General features: G+C 25.4%; 1 protein-coding gene across 1 annotated transcript in view; it reads left to right on the plus strand.

Moving 5' to 3' along the window:
• Nucleotides 1-27,098, plus strand: part of LOC135928709 (claspin-like) — a 39,819-nt gene continuing 12,721 nt past the window's right edge. The window contains exons 1-6 of the mRNA XM_065465166.1: nucleotides 1-13; nucleotides 4,365-4,596; nucleotides 12,897-13,213; nucleotides 17,579-17,696; nucleotides 17,922-18,206; nucleotides 18,324-18,394. Of these exons, the coding sequence (XP_065321238.1) occupies nucleotides 1-13; nucleotides 4,365-4,596; nucleotides 12,897-13,213; nucleotides 17,579-17,696; nucleotides 17,922-18,206; nucleotides 18,324-18,394 (1,036 nt within the window). The remainder of the gene's footprint in view (nucleotides 14-4,364; nucleotides 4,597-12,896; nucleotides 13,214-17,578; nucleotides 17,697-17,921; nucleotides 18,207-18,323; nucleotides 18,395-27,098) is intronic.

Consider the following 27,098-nt stretch of genomic DNA (forward strand, 5'->3'; position numbering starts at 1 on the left):
ATGGTAGCATCAGGTATATGTTGTTAATAATATATTTGATAAATATTTTTATTTAGTCATATATTATGAAAGAAATTAAAGAAAGTTTTGTAAATGCACCTCCGATTACTACACAAGACAGTTATAGTCTTTCCATTTTAGCTTTAGGTGAATGTTGCCCAAGTCTCTCATTTTATCTACTCTTAAAAAATTTTGAAAATGATTTTAAGCTTCCTGATTTAATTAAAAACAATCATCATAACAATGTTGAATAGCTTTCTAGAAATTTAAACATTTTCCAATAATAATAATAATAATAATAATAATATAATTACTGAAGTAGAATTAATGAGATCAGAGTATGATGTAGATTTATCCAAAGATATAAACAATAAAGCTATTATATTCTAAGGACCAAAATTATTTTATAATAAATTAAAAAAACAACTTAATTTCACCATTATTTTTTAAATAAAAAAACTTATTATCGAAAGGGATCAATGATCCATGTATAACCTACAGCTAAAGCTGGAAGAGAAAGAATACAAAAGATAAAATGCAAATGTAATATTATCATCTTATATTATTTACATATCTATTTTAGTTATAATATTTGTTGCAACTCTTTTTATAAATTTTTAACTTTATTTATATATATTAGTGGTCTGCATTGGGTCTAATTTTTCAAGCTAGCCGGAGATTTTTTTAAAAACTAGGCCCTAATTTATTTAAATATAGAAATTAATTTTTTTTTAAATTTATAATTACTCAAAATAAAAGATGCATGTCATATGGCATAAATTTTCAATAAATAAAATAAAATATGTTTATTTTAAAAATTCAACATAAAATTGATAAATTTAGATATACATTTTAAAAAATTCAAAGTCCCGACCCGGCCCAAATTTTTTAAAAAAAATATTAGGCCCAACCTCAAACCCGATTTTTTTGCCGGGTCGAGTCTTCTTTGCTGATCTCTAATATACATTATATTTTCTTATACATCTATATAATTGAATAAATTTATTTTAAAAATAATATTGCTGCATTTATCACAAATTAATTATATATTTTTTTCCATAACAGAATAAATTTATTAAAAATTAATTTGTGTATGTACATAGTTATTTTTATTTCAATTAAATTAAACGCAAGGTATTATATTGAGGTTATAGTTGAAGATTTTCTAAGGATTGAATTGAAAATTTAAGGATACTTGTTGTTTTCTAGTTTATTTTGATAATAATTTCTAAATATCAGTAGCGTCACTAGGAAAAATTTGAAGCTCCTCCCTAAAAATTTTGAATTTTTTTTGATGCCCCTAAGATTGTAAAAGCTAGTGACACCTCTGATAAATATTCACTTTAGATTTTTAAAGGATATATTCAGATTAAGTCTTAACTTAAACATTGTCTATCATATATTTATAAAAAATATTTTAGCAATTATACACTATTATGTTTTTGTAATTTAGTCATCATTTACACTTTAGTAATTTATTCATCATTTACACTTAGTAATTTAGTCATCATTTACAATTTATTCATTTTTATATTTCAATCACAATTCATATTTTATTTATCAATCGTAATACAAGGAAGTCATGAAAGGATAAGTGATTTCAAATTAGGAAGTTAACTAACACCTATTATATTAATCCTAAATATATATATATAATCATATCTAAATGACGAATATCACACATAATATGTAAATAGAATACTACAATAAATTACTCCTTTGTCAAAACAATTTGCAAGATCTTTATCAATATAATCCTAAATTAAAATTATGAAGAATGGAACTCAATGATGAATTGCATTAAAAATATTTATTGAATTACTTTAAAAAACATATGCATTATATACATAAAATTACTTTAAGATGCTTACTTATATTTTGTATCAATTTTCTTGATTTATCGTATTAATTTATATTTCCTTTATTTGCAAATAAGTGTAAAATATAATCTACCAATTAAGAGAGGAATAAGTAAATAAAGATTTTGTCTATGTATTTAGAATACAATATTAAGCCAAAATAATTTGGAAGATCTTATATCAATATAAGCCGTACCTTCTTGATCTTTAAATTAATCACATGTAATACTAGTAATTGACATTAAAAATAAAATTAAAATGCAATTTTAATAATTTACCTCAATAAATTTTTGGTTTATTTCTAAACCCTAAGTGTTGTTAAACGCTCGTTTTGAGCCGATTTTTAAAAACGGCTAACCCAATATTTTAGCCAGAAAAATATTACCTAAGCCCCGAGATTCCGCTAATTGATGTCTAGACTTTGTGCCATCTATGAGCAAAATTTTTATGGCTAGTGTAATATTATTCTGTATAAAATATTGTTTTAGCCGTTTTTAAAAATGGGCTCAAATCGAGCCGTTTAACAACACTATTCGCTAGTGCTGTAAACATTTTTAAAAAAATCGAACGCGTTCAACGTTCATTGACAAAAATCGAACGCGTTCACGTTCAAATTCAAAAAAAGGAACGCGTTCAAGTTCATGAACGCGTTCATACGTTCAAAATTTAATATAAATAAATGCCTTATATTTTTCAACACAATATATTAGCCATGATAAAAAATAATAGTTTTATTTTGATAATATAATTATAAATACAATATAATAGAGCGATAAAAAAATAAATTTATAAAAAAAATCTTATTAATTTTTAATAATAATTACTTTTCAAAATTTTCATCTGATAGGCATGAACGCTTGTCAGTTAATATAGCGTTAGCTATACTAAAAACTCGCTCAACAAGGGCAGATGAAGGGATTGCGGTGTTATACTTGATAAACAATTCTTTTAAAAGGGGGAATTTATTAAAAACATTTAATGTTTTATCCATTGTTTCAAAAAATTGAGCTATGTTATCATCCTCCAATCTGCCCTCTTCTACGTCAAAAAAAAAGGATATATCGGAATTGATTTTAAAACAGTGAAATATTTTTGATATTTGGGCCATGGTAATTCTAATTCATCTAATATTGAATTTTGATTTTCAGAATCTGATGATGAAATATTTATATCCATGCAAATGATAATCTATTAAATTAAAATATAAAATATTCAAATTAATAAACTTTAATCTTATCTTCTCTAGCAGTAGCACTATGGTACGTTAATTGCAATAAGAAAAAGGAAAAAGTAAAAACAGCTGATTAAAAAAATATAAGACTTTTTTGTTAAAAAATTGGATTAAATATTAATTTTTCAAATAAATAAAAATATAAGACTTTTTTGTTGAAAAATGCGGATTAATATTAATTTTTCAAATAAATAAAAATAAAAAGTGTTTTTAAAATTGAACGAACGTAAAATTGAACGCGTTCATCAAAGAAAAGGAACGCGTTCACGTTCAAAGTTCGTCAAAAAAAAAGGAACGCCGTTCATCACCTTTTTTCAAAAAAACGAACTTCATTCACGAACGCGTTCATACTATTCGCCAATGAATCATGATGTGAAAATTTAAAAAAACTTTAAAAAATAAAAAACTCATAAAATGTAACCTAATTATAAGGGTGCTCTATATTACTCAACACGATGAGTTTTTGTTTAATTGCATAACATTCACGTTTTTTTAAATACTTTATTTTTTTTAAACTTTTTTTAAAATATTATTTTTAAGCTTTTTAAATTTTTTCTTAAGCTTTTATATGATGATTTTATATATTTTTAGATTATTATCATTAATAAGCTGCCAATGATAATTAACTTATTAAAAAGAGGGTTCAATTAATCTCAGATGCTAAATATAAATATATTTAATATAAGATAACTCATACATACCACATAAAATGTCAAAATTGCCAATCAAATTAAAAATATTATTTTATTCCCGCCTTTTTTTTTGTATTCAAAATTAAAATGCTAATTCAAAAAAGTAGTCTGGTAGGAGAAGATCTCGAAAATAGTGAAGATATTTGTTTTTAATTACTTAAGCTCGTTATCTTATTTAAATTTTAGCATCTTATCCTGAAGAGAAATTAAAAGGAAATAAATATATTATTTATCAAAACTCTGAGGAATCTGCTTTGAAAAAAGAGGGAGATAATACAAATTTTGAAAAACAAAATGGAAAAAGTGATATAAATTTTCTAATATTTTTTTAAAATCAGTTATTAGATTGCTATATAGATGATATATTTGATAATGAATTAGATCATTATATCGAACTAAGTCATACTTTATCTAACAATACATCAATTTTGCCAAATTTAAGCCTAAAAAATATTACTACAAAAATAACAAAAAAAGAAATTCATATAAAAAATTTAAATGTTCAAAAAATTCATGGGAAAACTCAAGAATTAATAAGAAGTATTAAATATTATAAAAAATGATATTATTTTTGAATATCAGACTCGAAAATTAATTTTCCTTATCATGTTCAATCAAAATTATCACTTTCTCAAATTGAAAATGAAGAGTTGAATTTATTAACACCAAATGATGAATACAAAAATGGGAATAAGTTTATATCAAATTCAGCAGATAATGAATCACCTTCTAAAACATACTTTGTTTTTGAAAATCTCAATTCATATAAAAGTCCTCAGATTTTGGGAAAGAATATTAATGACCAATGTCAAAAGTAATAGATAAATATAACCTATTAAACATTGTCATGATTTAGGATATAATTTAGAGATCTGCAAAGCCTGAACAATCAAAGCCAGGTAAAGGGTCTGGCAGGCTCAGGAAAAATTAAAAAGATATTATAACAGGCCATTCAAAAAATTCAACAAGCTATTAGATTTATACTTATATTTTGGGCTGTATAAAATAAATCAGATTAGGCCTCAAATTTCTGATTTTAAATTTTAATAAGCTTACCCAAGCATAAGCTAGTATTTGATTAATCGACAAGATAAATTATAATTAGCTTATTTCTATATATTTTAGGATCTATTTATCTAAATATAAAATTTTTGAATAATATAGTAAATTTACAAAAAAAAGTTATTTATCATATGATCCATTTATAATTACACAATACAGATATCAAACAATTGAATTATAAAATGTTATAGAAATAGATAGCCATAAAGGAAGGATGTAAGAGTCTTAATTGATATTGGTAAAAAACTAGAAATACATATTTAAATTGTGATGGCCAAAAAATTTAAAGCCAGGATAAGCTTTTTATAAAAATATAATATCAGGCCTGACATTTCATCAAATTGAGATGGACTGGGCTAGGCAAAATTTATGCCAGGCAACTTGTGCAATTTTTTTTAACAAGCCAGCTAGGGCTTTGCAGATCTTCTTAATATACGAATATAATTTGTTTTAATACATAGCTCAATTCTTAAAACCAGGGGTTCGAACCGAACCGCAAAACCGGAATGAACCGTTATGATTTTCTGAACCGTAACCTTAACCGAACTGTTATGAAGAAAATATTAAAAGAGCAAACCGAACCGTTATAAATATTTTGAACCGGTTCAAAACGGTTTTAAAAATAATTAATTTTAAATTATTAACTTAAATTTAAAATTTTAATTTTCCTTGGGGGCATTTTTTAAATTGGTGATTTCTTTTCAAATTAAATATTTCTATATTATCAACATTATATATCAAATTAAATATTTTTATTTTATCAACATTATATGTCAAATAATACCAGGTTTGTTGTTTTTTCTTTAAATACTTAATTTATAAGAGATTAGACAATTTATCTGTTAATTAGATAAGATATCTTAAAATCAGACATAATTATTCTTGGCTAAATTAACAAATTTATATATAAGATATTAATAAGCTTTTAGAATAATACCTGCTAATAATTAGGAAAAAATTATACAATTCTATTATTAATAAATAACATCTAATAGAAATCAAGTACCTTTTACATTCATTTTTATATCATATGGTTTATTTTTTATCTCATTATAAAAACATGGATCATAGAATTTAAATGACAATAAATAAAATAGTCAGCAATATTTTAATGATATAATAATTTTTTATTTATAATCATTGTTTTTTAAATTCAGAATTCTAATATTATAAAATCTAAATAATCAGAATATTGAAATTCTAAATACCCTACGTGTTCGTATTCAAAGGATAATTTAGATGATGATTTTGAAGATTTATTAAAGTCGCATGAAAGTCTTAATAAGAATAATTCTCAGGGCATCGAAAATTATAATAAATGTATAGAAATAGAATATATAATTCGGCCATTTGATAATATAGAGAGATTAGAAAAAGATACTAATCTTTTGAATTATTGGGAAAATGTAAAGAATAGTATGCCAGAACTTTATAAGTTAGCTATAACTGTGCTAGCAGTTCCAGCTACGCAGGTCTCTGTAGAAAGAGCATTTTCTAGCCTTAAGTTTATACTCTCTGTGCAGAGAACTAAATTAAATCCTGAAATATTAGAAAATATTTTAGTTATCCGTTCGTATTCTCTTTTTAAACCTAAATAGTATAGTATACATATTATTTTATTGATTATTGTATTTACGCATGTTTGTTTTTATCTTATTTATTTATGAAATAAAAAAAAACTAATTTGTCTAATTTATAATTCTTAAATTTAATAAAAATATCTATTAGATTATCATGGATAAATTAAATAAGAAATTATAAACTAAAAAGATTTTTCTCTAAAATTAATATATACATGGTTAATGATTAATTTTTTTAAAAATTAAATTTATAAAAACCGGAACAAACCGAAAAGAACCGTTATAAATTATAAACCGAACTGAACCAATATGATTTTTTTTAAAAAACCGAAATGGAACAAAACCTTTATAAAATTTTAAACTAAAAACCGGAACGAACCTAACCGTTATACTAAACGGTTCGAAACCCTGCTTAAAACTATAAAATTTAGAATATTTTTTTAAAAAAATATTTGCTATATTAATGTATATCTAAGTTTGTTAAATGATCCTTTATGAAAAATTGAATCATAATACCTGCCTTCCCCCAATAATGGGATCATGATTAGTTTTGTTAAAAATTAGGTTTCATAGGCATAGCCAGGATTTTCCTAAGTAGGGGGGATCAAAAAATTACTGGTGGCTTCGCCCCCAAACCCCCTTTGGCTTGCTTTTGCCCAGCCTTAGGCTGGGTTACCTTAGTATATATATAGTTATTAAATATCTTTACAAGATAGGAGGTTAATTTTAATTAAAAAAAGCCTGGAACAAAAATGAAATATATTTTCATTAGTTTATATAAAATATAATGAATTACATGTATATACATTAATTTAAAAGCATGGTAATAATTTATTCCAAACAAGTATAAGAAATTTATTTATAAAAAGTAAGTAGTCATATAGTTGATATTCCTCTATTATATAGAATAAGTTACAAAAAACTAAGTAAAATTCCACTTTTACAGACATATTTGACAGTTAGAGAATATATTACAGTTAATATTTTAACAAATTTTACTAATCAATGCTCTTGATAATAAATATAGCAACAATTAGCATTTAATTATTTAAATCTTCATATTATTCATACCACAATGTCTTTAAAAGATATTTTCTAATGTTCTTATCAATATTTTATAGTCTTCTGTAAAATATATAATTCACTATATTGGTAAAAATTACTTGATTGTCATATGATAATTGATAAAATTAGATACACTGTAAATCTACTACATATAATATTCTGCTGTTTGTATTGTGCTTTAATTTTTTTATTTAATTTATGATTTAATTTTATCAATACTTTTATAATTATATTTTATTTTATTAAGATAAATAAATTAAAATTACTCACTATATAAAAAATTATATTTGATATATTATATTATTTAGTAATTTTATGGACCTATTATTAATAATAATTAAAATACATTACACTTTTGTCTTAAGACTTATCTTTGGCTTACATTCCATTTATTAAAAAACATTTTTGGTTCACTTTATATATATATAAATGCCTTTTTCCAAAAATGTATAAATTATGATGAATAGTTTTATAAAAAAATATCAACTTTTACATTCTTTCTTTCAAATTATTGTTTAAGATATATGCATACATTTTTGAGGGTCAGGGAGTGAGGGGAAGACTAAGGGGGGTATTTTTTATTAGCTTAAAATGATATTCACAAAAAGTGATAAATTTCTGAAGGGGGATTTCCCCTAGCCCCCTTTGGCCACGCCTATGGTAGGTTTTATATGACCAAACCTGAGCTGGAGTTGATGAACCCAATAGGTATAGGCAGGGATTCAAACCCAAACCTGGAGAAGAAAACCCAGGTTTTTGGATAAAATCTGAACCCGGACCAAACCGGAACCCCGTTTATAAAATTTCAAAACCCCGAACAGAACCCTGGAATTTTATTTGAACCCGGGTTCAGTGTATTGTTTGAAATTATGATATATGTATAATTGTAAATAAAAATTATAATAATTTAATAGAGATTTTATAATATTTTCAAATTACCAATTAAGTGTAGTATTAATAAATTTTAAACAACTCAATTCATTTACACCATTTTTAAAATTTGTTCCCAAAGATTCCTATTGGAGTGTTAATATATTTTAAACAATTAAATTCATTTACACCATTTTTTTTAAATTTTTAACTTATTCTCAAAGATTATTAATAGAGGAAAATTAAAGTGAACAAGTCAAAGTAAAAATTATTATATTGGATATTGTTAATTTAAAGAAATATTTCTAAAATTGAGACATGACTATGCTTTGTATTTTTAACTATATTTTGTCAAACAAATAAAAAATTAATTGGCAAAAATTGCCGGGGTCACATCCCTGGGTATAGATATTTTTTGTGGAGAAGGGGGGGGGGTGGCTAATTTTTTATATATTTTATTAAAACATGATATATAAAATTGATTTTTTAAATTACAGATATGAATAAATTTTTATTTATATTAATTTTAGAAATAATATCACAAATTTAATACCACTAATATCTTTAGAAATTAAATATGAACTAAAAAAAATTCCATAAATCTTTCATTTCTCTGTAAATCTTTCATTTCTCTGTTTTCTATAGTCTGTATTTTTTTTATGAAAAAATGTCACTGGCTTTAAGATGATTTCTTTTCTATGATACTATTTATGAAATTAAATCTGACATCTTAAACATGCTCAATTAGCTATCATGATCAAATTCATAAGATAAAATTCACACTCGGCTTGCGGGATAAATTATCCATTCATTTATGGAATTTTTAAAATATCATTCATTAGGAATATCCACAAATACATTGTTGAAGTCCACAAATGTAATATATTTACTAGGGGTGTACCTATACCACTTTTTGGAGGCCGATCCCATCTGATATTCCCGATATTAAATTGATATTAGCCGATTCTAATTTTGTATTCTGTAAAGATACCAATGGTTTTAATTTTATTATACTTTTTATTAGAACATCTATAATTTAACTATACCATAACATATATCATTTAAATATATTATAATGATCAGTTATAATTTATGTTCAATTCAATTGCATTTCTAAAAGTATATAAATTATTTTTATTGTTAAATAACTTTTATATAATAAGTAATATATACATAATATAAACAAATATATTATGAAATTTGAAATAAATATTTAAAATAATATTTAACATTAATATATAGAAGATTTCTTTTTAGAAATACCAAAATTTCCAATTTATCAGGTAACTGTCAATATTACCAGCTTCACTAAAAACAGATTCTGAAGACATTATCACACACTTTTATAAACAGAATGCTCAAAAAAAATAACAATATGGCAGAATGTTTATTAATTATTATTATTAAAAAAATATACATAAAAATGGATTTCGATTTTATTTATAAAAATAAATGATTTTAAAATAACTTTTTATATTTATAAAAATAAATGATTTTTAAATAACTTTTTTTAAAAATTTTATGACATTTTATTTTTGTTAAGCCATGTTATATCGTATCGGAAATTTTTATAATATTGGCCGAAAACCAATATTTTAAAATGGGTGAAATATCGGCCCAATCTGATCCGATAAAATAATTGGTACATCCCTAATATTTATTTAATTTGAATATACAAAATTTTTTTATTTGCTTCTCACAAAATTGCATCTAGGTAATAATATTTTATAAAAATTTAGTCATTTTATCCTTGTTTTTAAAGCTATCTATATTAGACAGGATTGCATACTTTCTAGACAAATCATAAATTATCTTATTAGTTTTGGGTATTTTTAATGATAAATTTTAAAATAAAAGTTTAATTTCTGAATCGAGCAACATCTATAAATATTATATTAACCTACACGATATTTAAATATTATTGACATGTTCGTAATGTTTAATTTTTTAAAATATCATCAAAAAAAAATCGTTCATTGGGCAAAAGGATATTTCAGAACTTGTTTAAAACATTCCTAATTTATTATTTCTTTAAAATTAGATTGATTAATCTTAGCAACATAGGCACAACCAGAATTTTGCTAAGGAAGCACTATTAGATGGGTTAATTGCCTATTTAGAGGTCTTTAGATACACTTATTATAGGCCATAAGCTATTTTAGATTTTTATAAAAATAATTTTGGTTTTCATTTTTTTTCCTAAAATTTTGAATTCGATTTGTTATAGTTATTAATTTACAAATTTTTTTCTTCAAATTTTTGTTTATAGTGATATATTGTATACACTTTTGCGGAAAAAGGAGAGTGGTGTATGTAGGGGGCAATTTTTATTAGCTTATGATATTTACGAGAACAGGCATATATTTTAAAAGTAGAGTAAAATTTTCCCTTGCCCCCCCACCCCTACCTTTGGACTAAGCATATTCATCTATTTGACATTGGGTCATTATTGCAACCAACTATCTAAAATTTTGATAAAATTTAATATATAAAATACCTTACTGAGAAATATATATCTTTGACAATAGCCATTATTTCTGAGATGAGATAGAACGAACAAGTCTTGGAACCTAATGCAAACATCCAATGGATATTAATTATTTAATTGGAAGCATGTTTATTCTGATTTGTCCCTTTTATCAGTGAACGGCAAAGTAAATTCTAACAATTTAGTGCCGAACAATTATGATCATATGTGATATCTTAGAGAATACATTCTTCAAGAAAAAGTATAAAGGTTTCACTCGATCATAGTCTTATATATATATAGACTGCTCAAAAAAACGTATCTAAAGTAATCACTTGCAAAATAGCATCCTTTATTTTAATAAGTCTATGTTTATAATGATTTTAACGTTAAATATTTCATATATAGTATATGAAATCTTTTTTTACTTTATTTAAATCTCATAATATAAATTGCAAGATATAACATTTTTCCAAAAGATATAATATGAAAATGATTAACTATTGTTTAAAAATTCATATTTTAATGAATGTAGAAAATTAGTTTTATAAATTAAGTATAATTATATATAAGGAAATAAAGTAAAAATTCCTCAAGATGGACATTTTAAAATATTTAATTAGCATATTTTTTATGTAACAAAAATGGCGGTTTAATTTACAACATATTATGAATATATAATTTATAATAATGGCATAAATTTAAAATTTATGTAAAAGTTTTTTATTTTTTGGAAAAATTAATAAAATACAAAATGCAAGAAAAATTAAAAATACCTCATATAATTCATGAAAACATATAAGTTTGTTTGTAGATAACAGAAAAATATGTTTTATATAAGGAAAAAAAATTATTCGCCTAAAAATATTATCTTTTTAATTAATTATCTAAAATAGACATTTATAATGTTTTTAATACGAATTTTATCGCAATTTTGAAAATGACCAAATATAGCTTCTAGGCCCTAATATCGATAGGAGGCTTAAAAATTTGAATTCGCCATCTTTTTTTAATTTAAAAATATTATCATTTTAATTAATTATCTAAAATAGACATTTATAATGTTTTTAATACGAATTTTATCGCAATTTTGAAAATGACCAAATATAGCTTCTAGGCCCTAATATCGATAGGAGGCTTAAAAATTTGAATTCGCCATCTTTTTTTGATTTGATACGTTAATTCTGAAAATACATTATCCTTTAGTCCCCTCTATCACTTTTAGCCAATAACTATAATATATAGCTGAAAATAATTCCCTCGACAAATTTGAATTTTTTTTCCCTGAAATTATCTTAGCTATCAACCTTATAAAAAGTTACTCCAAAAATATTAAATATTTTTAATGAAACCGGGGAGGGGAATAGGTGCCATTACATATGTATATATCTTTCAGGGAAGGGGGTGGCGTAAAAATATATTTTGGGGTACAAAAGTAAATCTAAACGTTTGGCCTGCAATTTTTTTCTCTTATGAAAACGTTGACAGATTTTAGTAATTGAACTAATAATTACTTAATTCTTGATTTGCTAATATATGGAAATTTACAAATCATATACAAAAGGATCTTAGTCCATGAATATCTTCAAAATTTAGGCTTGAATGCCTTTGTTTAAAGTGTTTAATTAAATTTTTATAACGATTGTTTTTGTACAAACATTCGCTTATCTGACATTAATATTTCTTGTCTACTGTAATTGGGCATAATAAAATAAAAAAAGATATATAAAATCTTATTCAATCAAATTTTTAAATAAATTTAAATTTATATAAATTCTAACTTTAAAGATAAATAATTAATATGTAATTTGGAGCGGTGGCTAGTCAGGTGTCTTTAGGTGGGTTAACTTAAATAGTCATGATCCTATTGTGTCATATAACCGAGTTTATACAATTCTAATGACGTTATCATACAACTATGGTCAACCTAAACATTTTTCAAGATATATGTCCATCACCTGGATATTGTGATATATACTATATAAAAAATAACTTGTTACTATTTTCATCTCGATTAATTAAATTTCAATTAATATCTAGAAATTCTATATAATAATAAATATTTTTTAGAGGGATTGATTTAGATGTTCCAGATTCACCTGTGCTTAAAACTTATCTAAACGACAATGATATTAAAAGTAATCAAGAAATGGAGTCTGATGATATTAAAAGTAATCAAGAAATGGAGTCTGTTAGCTATTCTCCTGAGATTCCAAGAACTTATGCATGCGAGAATAAATCACGAGAAATATTTCATGAAAATGATAAAACACAGAAAAGACCAAGTTCAGTGCCCATGACCATGAACAATGACATTGCTATTACCCCCTTTAAACGTAAATTAGACTTCAAGAAAGCCTCGGCCCCAATGACTGAACAAAAATTATGTACATTAATTACTTTTACACATTTATTATCTTACATCCTTCCTAAATATTTATATTGATAACTATCTTATATTAAATTCATAGTATTATGTCATATATATTATTGGGATATACAATTTATTGATCTTCATCTGCTTGATTTTGAAAAATTTGTCCTGCCCGATCCCGAACAAATTTTTTTTAATTAGTTCTGAAAAGCCCGACTCGAAGATAAAGATTATTTGTCCGCCTGCCCGACCCGAATTTATTAAAATTAAAAATATTAGCCCCTTGTTTCTTGCAAGAATATTAAAATATATTAATTTGTTTCACAAAATTTAATATCTTATTTAAAAATTTCCCGGCCCGGTCCAATTTTTTTTTAGCCCGACCTAGCCCGAACCAAAATTATTTAGGGCTGGGTACCCGCCGGGCCATCAATTGCTGATCTCTAATGGAATTTAACGGCAATTTCACTGTTAATTAAGACAATTTTTCCCAAAATTTTTGAACTGAACTTAATATTGAACAAAGTAAGCAAGAACACACAAGTTCATTTAGAAAATTGTCTGTTATAGGGTGGGTACTCTACACATGTAGATATATATTTCAAGTAAAATCCAGGGTTGGCATGTCGGTATTTGACTGGTCAAATACGGTCAAATACTCTAAAATATTAATGGCGAATAAATATTTTGATATAATTAACTAGTATGCATTAAAAGCATGTTTATCAATCTTATTATTTTTTTATTAAAATATAAATATGTAATTTTTCTAAATATAGTAATATTTTTAGTTATTTTTTTGCCTAATCATTGCCGTTTCTCGCCTTCTTTATTTTTTTCAATTCATTTTTCTTAAAAAAAATAAAAATACCCGATTTATTATAATCATAATATAATTTTTTCATTCTTATTTTTTAATAAATTTAAATTTTATTTAATATTTAGCCGAGTATAAATTATATTAATTCTCATTTGTTTTACTTACACTTGCTATATTTGGTTTTTAAAATTAATTTTCATTTTAATTGTTCTGGTCAGATTTACGGAATATTATTCAATTCTGGTAAAAAGTTTATTATATTATATTTATAATATTAAGAAATTATTGGAATAATTGGTCGATAATTATAAAATAGTTAAGATTGATTAACTTTACAATAATCAAAATCATTTTTTGTTAAATTTTAATATATTAGGGATTATGGTCAAACCAAAGCATCATGTTTGGAAACATTTTCAAGAAGTACGCGATGGTAAATCAGTTAAAGCGGTGTGCAAGTTTTGCAAGATGTCCTATATCACCCACGTTGATAGAATGGTCAAACATTTATTAAGCAGCTGTACTATGTGCCCTGTTATAATTAAGGAAAAATTTTATTCAAATTCCAAAATATCAACCTCTACAAAAAATATCACAAATGTAATTTGTAATACTTCTAAGTCTAACTCTAATGAAGAATTGGGTGAAATTAGTGAGAATGATTATCAAATGAACAATATTTTGTCTTGTGACTCAGGAGAATTTGATTCCCTTATTTCTAATCAATCTACAAGCAAGGCGATTAAATATAAATCTCAATCTTGTATAACCGGTTTCATAGATAGAATTAATCCCAAAGAAAAAAATGAGCTGGATCAATTGTTTGCAAAGGCTGTATATGCGAGCAATTTATCTTTCCACATCACTGAAAATCCCTACATCCAAGAATTTTTTAAAAAAATACGTCCTATTTACACATTACCCAGGAGAAGGCAGCTGGCTGGATATCTTCTAGACAAAGCGTCAGGTGATATGGAGGTGAGAGTTGCAGATATAATAGATAAAGCTCCTTACTTATCAATTGTATCAGATGGCTGGAGCAACATTAGAAACGAGAGTATTATTAATTTTATGGTGATGACGCCTGTTCCAGTGTTCTACAAATTTCTAAATACTGAGGAAAATCGCCATACGGCAGATTATATTGCCCAGGAATTTAAAAATGTAATTCATGAATTGAATCCGGTAAAAGTATATTCTTTAGTTACTGATAATGCCGCTAACATGAAAGCAGCCTGGAGAATTCTAAAATCTGAATCTATTTATAATCATATACAATGTTATGGTTGTGCAGCGCATACATTGCAGTTTTTCACGATTTTGAACGATTGGACGCCTTCAGTTACCATATTTCAATAATTAAAAAAATTGTTAAATTTTTCAAGAATAAACACATACCAGCTGCAGTATTTTCCCGTAATAAGAATCTTCATGGCATACCATCTACATTAAGTACAATTAGCCAAACAAGATGGGCATCGTCAATAAAATGTATGGAGCAAATTCAAATATGCAAGAAAGCTCTAAAAGCATCAGTTGTTGAAGAAGCTGTTTGTGATAATTGTCCCATAGAAATTACCAATAATATATTAAACGAAGAATTTTGGACGAAAAATTTAAAATTTTTAGCTATACTCCAACCTTTAGCTACCTCATTGTTGAAAGTGCAAGGGGATAAATATACTTTGGCCCAAGTAAAAAACGAGATGCTTAATTTGGAAAAACACATAATACAATCATGCCATGATTCTATATTTTCTCCATCTCAAGAAAAAAAAATTAAGGTTATGTTTGAAAAGAGAAAAACTGATATAAATACATGTGCTCACAATGCTGCTTATTTATTGGACCCCCAATATCAAGGTCAATTGACCAGTCAATTGACCGAATTTGACCGGTCAATTGACCGACATGCCAACCCTGTAATATACACTCATTTTATTTTTTTTGGAATTATTAATATATATATGTTAAATTAGATTATATTAATCTAGTCTACTATTTTTTATAATCTGAAACTTTAATAAATATTAAATTGAACATCTAATAGTTGAATCTAAATCTAATTGACTCAATTTAAATGAAGGCAATTTAAAGTTCAATACTCAATAATTAAGTTCATTTATTTAATGATTAATAGGATATAAAATTTTTTTTTATCTTAACGTAAAACTATTCATAACATCCAAAGATTGCCTCCTAGGCGATTTTAAACATCAGATTTTTAAAAATTATTAAAATATATCCTAACTAATTTGTATAAAGACGTTATATTTTGGAAAATAATATAATAATTTGTAAATATTTTTCGATTTTATCATATGAGAAACTAATGCAATTTTATTATTATGAGCCTTGTACAAAATGAATTATATTTTGACTGGATTTTTAATATGGGTTTCTTTCAAATATGACCATTTTTTCCATTGACTTTAATAAATTTGCATTTTTTAAATAAAATCAAGCAAGAAACAAATGATGGCGGTCCTTAAATTCGTCAAATATCGTCAGCCCTATATGGCTGTCCTTAAAAATAAAAATCGGCTTTTGTATAAATGGCCTTCACTAATAAAACACTATTATAAAAAAATTTCATTTATTTGTAAATATCAATATAATAACATATGACAACTAACAACAGTATCAATCATTCGTTTTAAAGGTAGAAACGAATTGGTGCTTATCACCTTTAAAATAAAAAATGTCATTTTTCTATTGAGCATCCTCAATTTTATTTTTAAAATTTACAGTTGTTTAAAAGATTTATTAGCACCTATTATAACAACAAAAATCCTGCAGGTTTGGCCTGCGGGCCGGGAGTAACATCATTAATAATTGCCCGAAAAATATTAATGTTATATTTTCTTCCTCTTTTGCCTTATTGAAATATAATAATTATAAAAGGAATTTTATAAAAAAAATCAAGAAGTTAACACAATTAAATTATCAAACTTAGAACTGAATATATGTGTAATTTTAAAATGGAGAGTAAAATAAATATTTTGAGATTTGAGGTTTCTTCTCTATATCAATTTCTTCTTTATAAACCTTTTTTAAAAATTCTTGCAAGCACTATGAGCCAAATGAATACCTTAATTTTTTTTGTTACCAGACCATTAATGGGCTCAGGATAAATAATATTTTGCATGACTAAAGATTTGTCCTTAAAAAAATCAATGGAAACCCCATAATTAAAGAAAATGCGCGTATAAGGCTTTTTTAATAAAAATAATAATTAAGCTTCAAAATTCAATTTGATAAATATAAAGAGATAGTGTACATAATCAAAATTTTATCATTTTTCTTTCGGTCCAGGTCCATTAAAATGACAAAAAAAAATTCTAAAGAATAAACCAGCATGGTTTCCTCCAAACCGACCAAACTATTGATCTTAATTATAAATGACTAATTTATGTATTTCCATTATTCTTAATTACAATTTACATTTAACTGCTTAAATATTGTATAAAACGAATTTAATTTTTAAAAAAAATTTTTTTCCCAATCTATATTAATCATTTATTTTTTTGTGAAAATACTCCATTTTCCTTACTTCAGCATTTCATGGCATATTTGATTGGACAAAGACTCAGGAAAACCAGAATTCCCAAAATGACCAATGTGAAGAAGAATTAAAGGATTTAAATCAATATCAACTGAATCATATCAAAAAAAGGTTTATAATTAATTCTTTAAAACACTTAGTTGAGGGTTGGGGGGGGGGAGGGTCACGGTGAGCATTCCGAACTTCAACCTTTAAACAAAGTCTGGAAAGAATACGGACCGGTGAAATTGATTAAAATATTAAATAACAATTGAATTTTAAATGATATATTTGTAGAAATGAGAAAATTAATAATCATAGATCCTAGAGTAATCTTTTTTGATTAATATATTATAGAAAGATGAAAAACTTATTTCTGGATTCAGATGATGAGGATGACAATGATAAGCTTATAGAAACTAATCCTATAAACATTATTCTAAGCCCTGAAAAACTTACGACGAACAAGGAGGACAATTCTAATGATTTTAATCAACATTTATCATGTAATTCGAATACAAATCTATTTTCATCAATGTCACACGATAACGAAAGTTATGAGCACGATGACATTGATATTCACGAAGGAGGGTTTGGAGATGAAGAGGACGAAGTTGCTCAATACCTAACAGGATATAACAAGTTCATATAGTTTCAAACTTTTCATATTAATATATTTTTTTAAGTTTTATTGAATAGTTAGTTTAAAATTTTTATTTGAGTCATTTATTATATGATCGAATACATATTGAAAATTAGGATTAAGAACGATTACATAGAAGATGAAGCACAACTTTCTGGTTCGGAAGCAGCTGAAGATGACTCTGACGGTTTTGAAAAATAGCTTTTAATCTATAATTTATCTTAAAGATTACTTTGAAAATGATTGTTTTTAACTCGGTTTTTTTGATTTGATTTAATATTATAAACATTTATTATCAATTACTAAAAATTTTTTATTAAAGTTTTAAGATGGGGATTAGAGGTGATGTGGGAAAATTTTTTATTAGCGACCTGCTCACTCATGTTTACACTAAAAAATTCACGCCTGATGTTCAATTTTTTTTGCCCCTCGCCCATTCAAAAGGCAAAAATTTTTTATCATGCCCGAAAAATTGATGGATTATTTATAAATTATTTTCGTAATTTTACATGAAAGAAAATTTTCCTATACATCTTTGCGACAATTAAAAATTCACTAATTAAGTCATATTTTTCTATTTTATTATATTTGCGTTCACCTTACTTCTATCAAACGATTATTGGCTATAGAAAATAATCATTCACCCATTTTTAGTGGCTAATTTTTTGAAAAGGAAAAAAGAAAACATCCGTAATTGACAAAATACAAAAACTGTAATAATAATGAAATAAGCGTTTTATATAAAATAAAGACCTGCAGGCCCGGTCCTAAGCCCAGATGGGCCAGGCCTTTTTTTAAAAAATAACCTTAAAAAAATTGAAAATACTCTGGGTCGCTATAATCTAAAATTAAAAATAAATAAAATATATTTAAAAATTGTGTATCAGAGAACAATATATCATATTTCCTATTTCCATTTTTTCTAGTAAAATATTATTCAAATTAATTATTCACCTAATCATTATTTTAGGTGTAATCAATCAAATTAAAAGTAATAAAACTATATTAAAAATATAATACACTTTTTAAGAGAAAAATTATATCATTTTATCTCTCTTTATCTCTTGTCAGGGAGAGAGCGCAAAATGATTGATACTTATATAAAAGGTTACAAAATAACAGGAAATAAGGGAATTACCATCAGCCAGTTGAATTGTGTGTGGTTATTCAAACTCATTCCTTTTGACAAATGGGGAGAATACGATTTTTTTTATTTCAGAATTTATATTTCTTTAAAATTATACGTGAGATTTTTTTTATTAAATATTATAATTTCTAAGAATGAAAATATTTATTTATTACACAACATAATATCAATATCCTTTTTTAAGAAAAATATAACAATAAAACAAAATCCTTGACATTTTAGCATAAAAAAATTCTTCTGATATAAAATATAAAATTCTTATAGTTTATTCAATCTTTTTATTAAATTTGTAAAAATTCTTGAATTTTGAAAAAATATATTTTTGGATAAGTCTACTTGAGTAGCTTATTGGGGGAAAACGACTTGCTATATTTTTAAATAACTTCAAAATAGATAACAAGGTAAATTAGATTTTTCCATTTTAAAGATATTATCTTTTAAAAATTACTATGATTCGCGCAAAATTTTAGATCTTACCCAATAATTCTCTTGGAAAATCCCGATATGCCCAATCACTGATCATAATTTATTCACAGCGGTGACACCTCTAAATACGATTATGATAATTGTAACTTTTCTAGTTATTATATCTTAAAATATGGTAAACATCTACTCTTAGAAAAAATAAAACCTATGTAAATAATTGTAATAAAATTTTTGGGATGATCTTAATTAAAAAAGGAAGAAGCAATTAACCACTAGAAACTTGACTACTCCTGAATCTCCAAATCAGGCCATCTATCCCTCCATAAGCTAGTAACGATATTTCTCTTCACCAAATGAAAATTAGAATAAATCAAAATGAGAAAATATATTCTAACGACTATAGCGTCTACGCACCCTTCCTACCCTTCCCATCTTAGTTTTTGTAAGATTTTATTATTTTTTTACCATAAAACTATTTTTTGCCTCAGATTCATTTAATCCCATTTTCTTTCTTTTTTAATTTATACATAATTGGGTTTTTAATTTAATTTATTTAATAGCTCAACTGAGAACTATATAAATTTAGCTATTCTCATTAATATGATATCACATGCATAAAGTGTATTTATAACTCATGTGTTTCCTTTTTATTACATATCTGAAGTATGATGATAAAATGAAAATGTGATTAAAAATGCAATTTAAAATGTTTATATTGAAAATAGGTTATTTGAAAAAAATCAGAGACCTGAAGGCCTTCAACCTGACCTGCAAGGGGCCAAAAAATTATATGATTTTAAAAATCCTGTCTGGACAAGACTTAAACATCTAGGCCGAACTGATTTTTAAAAATATTTATAATTGATCAGTAAGGAAATGTTGGATAATCGTATAATGGAATTTATTTGTTGCTCATATTTTCAATTTTCCTGAAAAATTTGCAAAATACAGCCAAAATTATTCAAAAACGAAATTTAAATAATTTCGGTCCATACTGTAAAATGATCAAAATAAAAATCCAAACCAGGTCAAGAAAATATACCAAAAATTTTTTATTTTTTTTTGAATCCGAATCCAGACTTAAAAATGAAAGTTTTTTTTGAAATTGAAAGTGGCTTAAAATTTCGGCCTCTGTAAATCTCTCAAAAATATTTAGATCGATTGTTCAAGGAAAAAAGCCACCCCAACTACCAGCTACCTGTCAGCCCTTATCACGTGCCTAGTTTCGATGAAATTAGAAACTATTATTTAATATTGCTTCAAATATAACCTAAATCAGGCCTTTATCAAAAATCAATAAAATGATATAAATGGTTATGTCTGCTTGACAGCCCTAAGGTATCTTTTTGATTTTAGGTAGCAGGCCAACTTCGTATCAGGTCAATTCAGCGAAACTTTTATCGCGAAACGCTTTTTCGCGAATGTCGTTTATCGCGAAGGAATTTTATAGCGAAGGCAATATCGCGAAACCAATTCCGCGAATTTTTTTCCGCGAAACTTTTATAGCGAAGACAAAATCGCGAATTTATTTCCGCGAAACCTTGACCGCGAATACTTTATAGCGAATACATTATAGCGAAACTTATAGCAAAACTTAAATCGCCAACTCTTTATAGCGAATTTTCTACCGCGAATGTATGTGCGCGAAATTATTATAGCTAGCGCATGACTTCGAAAATTACGAATTCATTTTAAGTGAAATTGATATATTCAATATCAATTTACCAACCGAAGTTTCTTAAATCATAAACGCGAATGTTTTAAGAATATTTTATTACGTATTGTTTATTTAATAAGCATGTAACATTTATCTGATGTGATACAAAATACATTACTCTTTCTGGCCTCACTCACTCATGGTTGTAAGTATGGAGGGGACATTTTGGGTTAAGTTTTTACCAGAATAAGTTAACCCCCCCCCCCCCCCCCGTGTGCTTTATGTCATTTAAAGAAAATTATCTGATATACCTTTTTTCTAATCTAGATGAAAAATTATATAGAAAGCTAAGAATTTTTTATTGATTTTCTCAGATTATTTTTAAAAATTATAGAAGATTATACTGATAATTAATGCCTCCTAATTATAATTTTTAGATAATGCACATCGATATAACTTTCTGATAAAATAGTAACTAATTTATTTGAATATTTTGACCTCTCCTTTTTCTTCTTTTCGCATTTTAATAAATAGAAATAACTGCAAAGTTATGATTATCAAAAAAAAAATTCAAATTATTCTATTGGATTACATTGTAATATTTATGAAGAATAAATTATGGAAATAAATCATTAGATCTTCAGTTATTTTAGTTTTTTATTTTTGCTGATTTCACAAGTCTAACTAAACAATATAAAAATTAAAAAAACGTATAATAGTTTTCATCATTTTATAAAATAATACCAGTTCAATTAATATCAGGAGTTTTTATGAAAACACCGCTAAACGCTCCTTCTCAATTTGTAAGCACTTTTACTCATTATTCGAACTTCTTTAAATATCATGTTTAAGATATTTATATCTATAATTACCATAATAATTTGATAATTCTGAGAAATTTCTTTATCGCTTCAACTTGTGTATCAGAACAGTGGCATAGACAGGATTTTTATACTTAATATCATCGCCGTTAAATTTGGCGACTGTATAGTTCTACGAACTAATTGTAAATTATATGAATATTTCTTGTTTTATTAGTACCAATTGAGTACTTAAACGAGTATAATAGCTAGTAAAAGGAAAAAAACTATTTGTAACAAAATTTTGGCAAATCTATGATTTAAGCGACTGAAATAATTTTTTCCGAAAATTTTATCGATGTTCCTTATTAATTATAATTTAATTCGTTTAGACAGTATAAAGAAAAAGTTTATTAGCTAAATAAGAAAAATTGCCTAATTCAGGCATTATTGATAGAATGGAAAATAGCTGGTTTGCGCTAATATTTATTAATTCTTCAGTCATTTTTTTCACACACAAAAAGGCAACCGTGTTATAAGAAAAATAAAATCTATATCACCCATTAAAGCGTAAAATCAACCAAATTTCTGGAAGCAATAAATCTGGAACTTAAATCAATAATTATTACATTGATTCTTCAATTCATTTGGTAGATAGTTTTTACTGACAAAATAAGATAAAATTGCCAAGATTAACGACATGCGAAAACAAACAAATATTTTTGGGTAAGCTCTACTATATGAAATGCCAGATTATTACTTAGTATTACATCAATCAGTTTTTCCAGTCAATAAACAAAAACTAGTTTTAATAAGCGAAATAGACAATAGCAAACCTTTAAGTATGAACCAAAAAGTATTAGAATTTCAAAAATTTGAAACATTATAAGATTAAACAAAGAATCTAAAGAAAGCAATTATAATAAAAAAAATTAAATGAAATATCTTAAAAAAATATTACTATATTTATTTATAAAATCAACTTTTTTCCTATTTCAAAATATGAGGATTTAAAGATACTCGATATTTTAGCCAAAAGAAAATTAAGCTTGGAAACTTTTCCGACAGATGACATAACTTGCGGCAACTTTGGAAAATGTTATATCAAAATGAGAAGGATTGGTTATGGTAAAATTTAAAACAATTAGGATAGCTAATTATTTTCATCAAGTGAATAGGTTGAGCTATTGTTTAATAACGTAATATTAAGTGCGCTTAACCTCTCTGAGAAGCGTTCCGTTTTATAATTATAATTTGTAAAAAAAATTGTGAAAATGGATTATAAAATAAAATGATGGTATTGTTTATTCCTAGATTTGTAAGATTTTTTTATGTTGTTTTTTAAATAAGAATTTTCTTTAGACTATGGAAGGAGTTTTATCAATTTACAAGAAAGTTGTCATTAATCATATTTCCCAGTGAGGGAGGTTTAGCTCTTCCCCTTTGTCTACGCCACTGTTCAGAACACTTATTTAAAAACGATTTTATAAACTGTAAAATCCAAGCTGATAAGAGTTATTCTTACCATATTCTCCATAATTAATAATAAATCGTTTATAATTACATTAGCATTTTAATTATATCATCTAAAACCGCATACAATTAAAATAAAGCCTAGCGAAGAATGATTTTAAAATTATTGGTGGATGTTTTAGAGAAAATAACTTAAAATTCCTATAAGTTCTTTGTAATAAGTGAAAAGGTAAGACATCTCATATACATTTCTTACGTAAATTTCTTAAATCTAGTTTTCATAAAAAAATTTAGATTTATTATTATTCAGCGAGATTTTTTAATTTTTAATGCCACTCTTCGCGGGTAAATAAAAATATTTTTTAAAAAAATATAACCAAAAAAAATGATGTATTTTAATTTTAGTTTTATTTTTATTATTCATGACATGAAGCCACCTAAGCTCAATTACATTGTTAATCAAATGAGAATATAGTATATTTAAAAAAGTTAACAAAATGCCAATATTTAAATAATTAAGAACCTTAAGGAATTTTAGAGCTATAATATAACAAAATTAATTCAAGCAATTATTTTTCCATCGTAACTTGAACTGAGAACTCATTAGAGGAGCATCATTGAAATTAGAGGAAGGATAGTTAGTTATGAAATAATTATCATTATTTGAATAAAATTGGAAAGGGATGAATTGTATTTTCTTTTTTTAATTATTTTTATTTGGTAGGTGGTTAAAAGTTTTGAGAGGGTTGATATCATTTATAGATAAGTATACAAGCCCCTGATTATATTCTCCACAGTCCTTTTCTTAAGTTAAAATAGGAAATGGTATAGCGTATTATCTTATTTTAATAGATTCCTTTAGGCCATATTTTTTGATATCTAATTCACATTTAGAATAAATATCCTTACAAAATAAATTTAATCATAAAAAGTTTTTTAAAAAATGATTTTTTTATTTATTGAATATGTGAAGGAAAAAGTAGAGCATTGTCATATCATATCGTCTAAGCCAATAGTTTGTTTGTTAAATATATAACTGAAGTGTAAAATTTTAAAAGAATCACTGATTTGGACAAAGACTGGTTAAAAATAACCATGGGAAAAAAACATCGGACAAAAACATCCCAATATAAAAAAAATTACATGCTTTAATGAATAAAAGGAAAATGTAATCCTCATTTTAAACTTTGCCCTTTAGTGTAATACTTGAGTATTTATTATAATATTTTACTAATAATGTTGCTCATCAAAAGTGATCATATTTGTAAGGGAAAACAACTATATGACTCAAGGGCTAGGAATATGAAATTTAAAATAGTTTATAATGCATGACGAAAGGTAGTTATTTTTGAAATATTAATCGTAGGATTGATGTGGTATAGAAAGATCACATATAAAAGAATTTGTAAATACCCTCATAAAATCTGTATCTTGACGAATGAGTTGGTATGTAGCTTGCTAAATTTTATACCAAAGTAGACCTTCCTATATTTTTGTCACAAAAAATAATGCAAATATAAAAAATTTGAGCCTATAATATAAAAACAAACAAAAATTTATTATTGTATTTTATAAGACTCTGAAATAAAGAGGAAAGAATGGCGAAAATATTTATAATTTATAACCAAGGGAATGGCACCAGCCAGACGAGAAAATTTTTTTTTTTAAATTTCGGCAATACTTATTTTTTAATAGTTATAATTTATCAATTATGTCATTAATTATTTGTTAATTTTTATAAGTGTGGCTATATTTTTATTATATTTTAAAATTATTTATTCAATAAGAACCCAAATCAAAATATTATATTTAAATTAATTGAGATTCATGCCGAGATATTATACTAAATCACGCCCCCCCCCTTCCCAAATAAACAGAAAAGATAAAAAGATATCTATAAAGATCGTAAAATATAACTTGAAATATTTTGATCACCACCTGTAGTATGCCTAATTATTATATTACATACTTCATTAAATTCACTATGAGTAAAATGCTCTCCTTAATATTAGGAACTCAATAAATAGCAGTATTGTGATCACATGTATTTATATCGTTTTTTCTTTTTCAAACATATTTTTATATTCAGATCTTATAGAATATTTGACTATATGACCAGGTCAAATATTCCCCCGTTTAATTGACCCGTCAAAATCTAGTCATTTGACTGGTTAATAGACTGACTGCTAACCCTGGCCAAAATTGATTGATAAATTTATAAATATTAGCTAGTGTTGTTAAACGGCTCATTTTGAGCCGATTTTTAAAAACGGCTAACTCAATATTTTAGCCAGAAAAATATTGCCTAAGCCTTGAGATTTTTTAATAGATGTTCAAACCTTTGTTCCTTCTACAAAAAAAATCTTCAGTCTTGCTTAATATTATTCAGGATGAAATATTGAGTTAGTCGTTTTTAAAAATCGGCTCAAAAAGAGCCGTTTAACAACACTAATTAGGTCATCAGACATTAAATAGGAATGCTACCCAGATATCAATTTCGCCAGTAAATATCAAGATTTAACTAATAAACTCAATGATTAATATATTGATAAAGCTGAGTTCCTTGTGCGCGATTATTATAAAAACTTCGAAGAAAAGGATAGGATAGCGAAAAAGTGTATTTCAATAACAAATTTCATAAACCAGATCTAAGTTTATTAATCATTATATAAATTTTTTAAGGTTAGAAGAAAATTACAAACTATCATTGTGAATCAATCTTCAACCTATTTTAAAAAATATTATTCAAATAATTTAATTATAAAAAAGTGATTCAAAATAAATTAGTCTTTATTAGCAATTATCGCGATATTAAATTCTCTATAATATCTTCGCGATATATGTTTCGCGTTAATAACTTCGCTATAAAATTTTCGCGATTATTGATTCGCGATTAAAGTTTCGCGGTAACGTATTCGCTTTAAAGGTTTCGCGATAAAGATTTCGCTATAAAATTTTCGCGATAAAAGTTTCGCGGTAATGTATTCGCATTAAAGGTTTCGCGATAAAGGTTTCGCTATAAAAAATTCCCAATATTTGTTTCGCGATATTGCATTCGCGGTAATGTATTCGCAATAAAGGTTTCGCTATAAAAAATTCGCGATATTTGTTTCGCGATATTGCATTCGCGGAATAGTATTCGCTATTATGGATTCGCGATAAAAGTTTCGCTATAAAATCCATTCGCGATAAAAGTTTCGCGAAAAAGTGTTTCGCGATTAAAGTTTCGCTGAATTGACATGGAACCGGCCAACTTGGGGTTTTTTTCCCGTGATATTTTTTCTTAAAACTTTCTTTAAAGTTTTTTTTTTCTGAAATTTTTATTTTTTTTAATAAACAAGGTTAATATGTATCTATTAAGATTTAAAATAAAAATTTGCAATAAGAA

The sequence above is a fragment of the Gordionus sp. m RMFG-2023 genome, chromosome 4 (assembly GCF_954871325.1).
Source record: "Gordionus sp. m RMFG-2023 chromosome 4, tfGorSpeb1-WG-v2, whole genome shotgun sequence".
Taxonomy (NCBI): domain Eukaryota; kingdom Metazoa; phylum Nematomorpha; class Gordioida; order Chordodea; family Parachordodidae; genus Gordionus; species Gordionus sp. m RMFG-2023.